A 7,488-nucleotide genomic window follows, 5' to 3' on the forward strand; every position below is an offset into this window, starting at 1 on the left:
CTATGAATTCTCAGGTAAGTTTCCCTCGTCATTGTTTTGGCCAAGATCTTCCCCGATGGCTTTCATTCTCTTCTTCTTTTATTTGTTTATATATATATATATATATATATTTATAGATAGATAGATAGATAGATAGATAGATAGATAAATAAATAAATATATAGATATATAGATATATAGGTGCAGGAGTGGCTGTGTGGTAAGTAGCTTGCTTACCAACCACATGGTTCCGGGTTCAGTCCCACTGCATAGCACCTTGGGCAAGTGTCTTCTACTATAGCCTTGAGCCAACCAAAGCCTTGGTAGACAGAAACTGAAAGAAGTGACCTACAAAGAAGTGACCTACAAAGAAGTGACCTACAAAGAAGTGACCTACAAAGAAGTGACCTAGAAAGTGACCTACAAAAAGGTGACTTACAAAAAAGTGACCTACAAAGAAGTGACCTAGAAAGTGCCATACAAAGAAGTGACCTAGAAAGTGACCTACAAAGAAGTGACCCAGAAAGTGACATACAGAGGCACAAGTCCAAGCAAGGTTGTTTATGGAAGATCAGCAGTCATCCATGCATACCAACCTTTTCTCTCCATGCCACCGATATTATCCAAGGGAAAGGCAAAGGGGTCAATACAGCTTGGCACCAGTGATGTTGCAACTCGGAAAAAACTCGGAAATACGTAAAAAATAAAGTGTCTTGCTCAAGAACACAACACACACCCCGGTCTTGGAATTGAACCCACTATCGCATGATTGTGAGTTCAACGCTCTAACCACGGAGCCATGTGCCCTCACCTGTTTTTATGTATGTGTGTGATTATGTGTTTGTTTCACTCTCCTTGTCTTTACGTCACATGGTCGTGATAGATGAAAGTCGTCCATCTCCAATCTTCTGCAAAAACATGTCTGGCCACAGGGAAATCTTACGTTGCTTGGAAACAGGTGAAGGTTGATGACAGCAAGGGCTTCCAGTTACAGAAAATGTACCTCAATAAACTTCTCCCAACCCATGGAAGCATGGGAAAAGGAATATTAAAACAACGACAATGATGATGATGATGATGATGATGATAAGATTTAAAGATTTAAATGAGATTTGGCTGCTATTTCTAGCATGTTGGATAACCATATAGAGGTTTCCTTGTTTATGTTGTTGTTGTTTTTATATTTTTCAGCTAAACGCCAACTGTTGGCTGTGGGCGACACCTCGGGGACCTTGCATGTCTTAGAAGTGCCACGCTGTTTTATGGTTGGTCCACACAATGAGGTGAGTCACATGACAGTATCGTCTCTATTAACTTGTCTATCGAACTCTCTGGCATTCAGATTGGTCTGTCAAATCTAATGCTTATTTATTGACATTGTTTTGAATAAACCCTGACATTATCTCATAGCTTTGAGATTTCAATGATTTGATTGTTTTATTTTTAAAAGAACATTGTAGGGTAGGTGTAAGAGGCCAGATCTGGTCAGTTTGAACACAACAAGTAGAATATTTCATCTAGGTATGACTGGTTTATATGCTAAAGGGGTTAAAGAGAGCCGGGAGTTTGTTGAGGGAAGATTTGGCTGTTACATTCTGTAAGGTCAAGTGACTACATAGAAGCTCCTTCACTGGTCCCTGTGATCCCTATTTTAGCCCTTTAACATTTAGATTATGCTGTCAAATGTAATGATTATTTATTCACATTGTTTTGAATTAATCCTGGATTATCTCATAGCTTTGAGACTTCAATGATGGGATTGTTTATTTTTAGAATGACACCCAATTCCACACCCAGTGCCACACCCAATTCCACCAAATTTCAAGCAGGGGGGTACAACAAAAGTTTTCTATTAAGATCTGTAATTGAATTAGTGAGTGAGGCTAATGTTTAAGAGGAATTTGCCCTTTTCGATGGGGTGTGCAGCGTACATCTCGCAAACTCAGAATATATATGTCCCTGGTCGATATTAGTGAATGGCTTACTGTTGTAACTGTGTTTGTTCTTCTCCAGCTGAATTCGTTTAATCATTACATTGAGCGAGAGGTGAAGAGGTTGGCATACATCAACGAAAGATGGAACATTCATGAGAATGAAAGGTATCGACAGAAACCTACCAGAAAACCTACCGTAAGTGTGTTTCGTTTATTTTATTTAGTATTCTTCCATTCAATTAAGCAATTAACTGACCAAATTTTTTTCACATTCTCTCTAAAGTTTGCCTGTTCATGTGGCATGAATCAGTGCTTCTCAAACTATCTGATGTGGCGTAACGGCAGTTTCCTCCCCGCTCCCCCAATGTGCCAGGGACCAGTAATATTTCTTATTAATATTCATTTATACCAGAAACAATATATATAAAGTGATGGTTTGTTGCCAACTTAATGTGGCAGTCCCAGGAAAGGGAAGAATGTTACTGCTATTTAGCCCTAGGAAACACCATTTCTAGTTGGTTATGTGACACAAGTATTCTGTGTCCTTAAGCGTGTCATATAGCCAACTAGAAACGGTGTTTCCTGGGGCTAAATAGCAGTAGTATTCTTCCCTTTCATGGGACTGCCACATTAAGTTGGCAACACACCATCACTTTATCGTGCTGCTACTGCATAACTCTCTCTGAGAGATTTAGAAATGCAATATTTCTAATATATATAATGGATATAATAAAAGTTGATAAATTTTTTATCTTATATTTATTTTGTAAACGCACAATATTAAATAAGCATTTTATAATGTTTCTTTCCTCTCTGGAAACTTGCCACATACCGGCAGCTGATGGCTCGCAGCTTGGCGCCGGTCTGTAGACCACCACTTAGAGTAGCACTGGCATAAAAAACATACGATTCTCGCTGGTGAGAGCAAAATTTCTGAATTCATCGTCATCATCATCATCATCGTCAGCACTTAATATCTGCTTTCCATGCTGGCATGGGTTGGACAGTTTGACTGGAACTGGTAAGCCAGAGAGCTGCACCCGGTTCCAGTCTGATTTGACATGGTTTGTACAGCTGATTGCCCTTCCTAATGGCAACCACTCCAAGACTGTAATGGGTGCTTTTTACATGCTACCAACATGGATGTCATTTGCGTGACACTGGCAACGGCCACGACTATGATTTCATTTGGCTTAACAAGTCTTCTCAAACATATTATATTGCCAAAGGTCTCATTTGTCATCACCTCCTTTAGGCCCAACATTTGGAGATCATGTTTCTCCACCTCATCCCATGTCTTCCTGGGTCTACCTCTTCCACAGGTTCCCTCCACGGTTAGAGATCAACACTTCTTTACACAGGTGCCCTCATCCATATGCGTCACATGACCATAATTGGATGGAGAAATTCAAACGATTTCTTTAGTTCTTGTTGTGCATTTGCAGAGTCTCCAGCCAATGTTGTTAATTGAAGAGGAGTACCTAACAAAGAATGCTGCCCTCTACAAGGCTTATCTCACCAAAGAAACTGCTGTACTGCAGAAGATGGGACTAGCAAAAGACCAGGAGATGCAAGAGCAGCAGCAGCAACAACAGCAGCACCAGCAGGAACATCAGGAGGAGGAAACAGAAGCAACCAACGAATGAAAGCTGAGAAATTCTAATTCTTACTTTTCAACATGATTCAGAAAGCTATGTCTGTCTGTCTGTCTGTCCATCCACCTGTCAATCCATTTATCTGTCTGTCTGCAAACAGTAGGAAAGCATAAATTCTAAATATAGTTCGTACTTTGTGCTCAACAGCTGTTTCGTTAACATCATCCCAAATTTATATGTGTGTGTGAGTGTGCACATGTTTGTGTATGTGCGTATGCGTTTATCACAAAGACTCCAGCTTCAATAGCAGCTGAAAAATAATCAGCAGAAGACATGAGAGAAGGAGACCTCAACGTGGTCACTCTACATACTAGAAATAATAGCCTAAATTTCCTTCGATCTACACCCTTCCAACTGCTTCTAATGTGCATCTGCCCAAATGTAGAAGTGTGTTTAACCCTTTTGTTATCAACCCGGCTGAAACCACTTCTGGCTCTGTAGTACAAATGTCTTGTTTTCATAAGTTCTCAATTAAAATCTTCCACCAAACCTTAGTCACAATTTATGTTCCTAACACTAGCTTAATGATAACAAAGTTATTTTACTAAATTCTTTGTTATATTTAAAATTAATTGAAAGAAACACAGAGCATCTCAACAGGAATAGAGTAACGAAAGGGTTAATCCTTTATCTGTGAAATTAAATTTCCTGGTTATTATAAACAAACATCTTATCCATTCAGCCATATACCTACATGCTTGTATATGAATATGTGGATGTACATAGACAAATAGGCAGACAGACAGAGAAATATCTAATTACATAATTGTTATACATAATTTAAATGAAGTTAAATCAATCAAGTGTCAATATTATAGGATAATACATTTGTTGGTGTTTATCTTAATGAAACAGCTGTTGATCACCATTAAAATACGATGAGCTATATGTAAGGAAAGCAAAAATTGTCTGTGTGTATATGCAGAAAAGCTTATGAATGTGTGTATGTGTGAAATTTATACTTTTCTGCATGCAGAAAAGCATATGAATGTATATATGTATATGTATGTGTGTATACACATACATACGTGTATATATACACCAATACATAATGGTGCCATAAATGTTTTTGTTCAGGTGTGTATATAAACACACTTTATTATATATGTTTCTTTTTAAACAAATTTTGTTTTTATAATGTTATTTTTATTTCAAACAATAAAGTTTTACACCAAATTCCAGTTGTTTCTTTTTTTATATTTTTTAAATGGTTTTTTTTTTGTTGCCATCACCATCATTGTCCTTGTGACACCCAAGTTTTTCATGCTGGCATGGGTTGTTGGTCAATGCTAATCAAGACATTATTCTATGGTTGGGTCCACCGCTACGTTCTGAGTTCAAATTTTGCCAAGGTCAACTTTTCGTTTTGTCCTTCTAGAGTCGATAAATTGAGTACCAGTGAAAAACTAGGGTCAATATAATTGACTATCCCCCTTCCCCACAAAATTTCAGGCCTTGTGCCTATAATAGAAATGATTATTATTATTATTATTATTATTATTATTATTATTCACACCTGGATTAGGCGTAGACCGAGGAGGGGTGCTTGGCACCTCGAGTGCTGTCAAGCACTCACAGCTCTCCGCCAGGTGGGCAATGTGGCCGGTAGTAGTTCCACTCTAGCGTTCTATAGGGGCTTAGTGGAGGGGAAAGTGTGACAACATTCTCGGGGAAATTCTGGGCAACGATGAAGATCGACTAACCGGTCTGTTTCAGAGACCTTTTGGGCCTGGGCCTCTGGATAACTTCCAGAAATCCCTTGCCTGGCAGTGCTACTGATAACGAAGTTATTTTACTAAACTCTTTGTTATATTTAAAATTAATTGAAAGAAACACAAAGCATCTCAACAGAAATATGGTAACGAAAGGGTTAATAAGAAAAAAATAATCAGCAGAAGACATGAGAGAAGGAGACCTCAGTGCGGTCATTCTATATGCTAGAAATAATAGCCTAAAGTTCCTTCAATCTACATGCTTCCAACTGCTTCTAATGTGCAAATGCCTAAATGTAGAGGTGTGTTTAACCCTTTCGTTACCAACCTGGCTGAAACTGCCCTTGGCTCTGTACTACAAATGTTTTGTTTTCAAAAGTTCTCAATTAAAATCTTCAACCAAACCTTAGTCACAATTTATGTTCCTAACACTAGCCCATGTACAGGTACCATATAAAAATATCCATGTTGGTACTGCGTAAAAGTACCCAGTCCACTCTGTAAGGTGTTTAGCAATAGAAAGGGCATCCAGCCATAGAAACCATGCCAAAAACAGACATGGAGCCTCGGCAGCTCTTCAGCTGACCAGCTCCTGTCAAACCGTCCAACCTATGCCGGCATTGAAAACGGACGTTAAGCTTCCAAACTAGAGTCTCACTACTGAAGGCAGCTTCTAAATCGTACCTAGGACAATAGTGTAAAATTATTAATATCACATTTCGTATGTGTATTTCGTGTGCAAGATTCTTGATGTGGATACGTGTGTTGAAAGAAATATAATTAAACCTTGGGAGAGGCATTGGTTGCGTTTCAGTTATGAGGACCGACTCCTGTATTTGTCGCAACGATGCGTCACCGGGGTGTCTAGACAAGATTTCTATGTTAACTCTGTCCAGTACACCACCATGTTGTTCTTTGGCATGCTGGTAGAGCACCGAGGTTTGTTTTTGATTATTATAGTCCCTCCAATGGTGAGTGTAAAAACAGAAACACGACATACATAGGTGAGACGGCAAGAAGTTTGGCTGAGCGTGTAAACGAACATTGGAGGGACTATAATAATTTCGAAACAACGCCAGATCATATATTCAAAATAAATGGAAGTGGAGAGACAAGTTACTGAAGAGATTGCAAGAGTGCAATGAAATAATTTAACAAAAAACTATATAAATTAATAAAGGACTGAACCAGTGCGTGTGTTTATTACCGGCATAATGCCTCTCCCAAGGTTTAATTGTATTAATATCACATATTTCCTGAATGTGTGCTTTGTTTCACATCCAGGAAAGTTCCCTTTTAAAGACATATATAGTGTTATTAAACACGGTATTCTTCGCAGCTCAGGAAAGCGAAATGTCCCAGAAGTGAAGACGAGATCGGCTGATTTCGTTGCCTCGCACTTGCCTCACTTCCGGAAACGAAGTCCGAAGTATATATAAATCATGTAAAAACTGTTTGCTGATTTGCAATCGCGTCGTACAAAAAGAATAAATTCAAATTATGCGTTGGAAGCAGCTCAACAAACAATCGACTACACCGACTAGTGGGAACTTCTACAACGGTGATACGGCAACTGGAAGTCACCGGTTTATGCCACTCCCCTTCCTCCCTCGTCTGCAATACAGTCTCGCCAATAAACTGACACGTTGCTCTCTCTCTCTCTCCCACTTTCTTTCTCGTTTTCCCTCCTCCTCCTTGTAGTTTTCCACTCCCTCTTCCTCACTATCTCTCCTTCTACTTCCCTATAGTTCTTCTACTCCTTCTTCCTCTCTCTTTCTCCACCTCCCTCTAGTTTTCTACTCCTTCCTTCCTTCTCTCTCTTTCTCCATCTCCCTCTAGTTCTTCTACTCCTTCTTCCTCTCTCTCTCTTTCTCCACCTCCGTCTAGTTCTTCTACTCCTTCCTTCCTCTCTCTCTTTCTCCACCTCCCTCTAGTTTTCTACTCCTTCCTTCTCTCTCCCTTTTACTCTGCCTCAGTTCTTCTTGGCGTATCTTCCCAGAGAGAAAGCCACGCTACACATCAACACTTGTTAATTATAATTAATTAATTAACTAACAGGTAAGTGAACACAACAATACTTCTGTTTCCTTGTGACATTATGAAGTTCTGGTGCTTGCACGACTTGTTCATTATACACACACACACACATATATATATATACATTTATGTATATATGATGCTATGAACATGTATATATATATATATATA

General features: G+C 39.0%; 1 protein-coding gene across 1 annotated transcript in view; it reads left to right on the forward strand.

Moving 5' to 3' along the window:
* LOC106878052 (dynein axonemal intermediate chain 3) overlaps nt 1–4,744 on the forward strand; it is a 26,930-nt gene extending 22,186 nt beyond the window's left edge. The window contains exons 20-22 of the mRNA XM_052977504.1: nt 1,171–1,262; nt 1,993–2,109; nt 3,359–4,744. Of these exons, the coding sequence (XP_052833464.1) occupies nt 1,171–1,262; nt 1,993–2,109; nt 3,359–3,559 (410 nt within the window). The 3' untranslated portion in view covers nt 3,560–4,744. The remainder of the gene's footprint in view (nt 1–1,170; nt 1,263–1,992; nt 2,110–3,358) is intronic.
* Nucleotides 4,745–7,488: the final 2,744 nt, after the last annotated feature.

Source organism: Octopus bimaculoides, chromosome 28, assembly GCF_001194135.2.
Source record: "Octopus bimaculoides isolate UCB-OBI-ISO-001 chromosome 28, ASM119413v2, whole genome shotgun sequence".
NCBI lineage: Eukaryota > Metazoa > Mollusca > Cephalopoda > Octopoda > Octopodidae > Octopus > Octopus bimaculoides.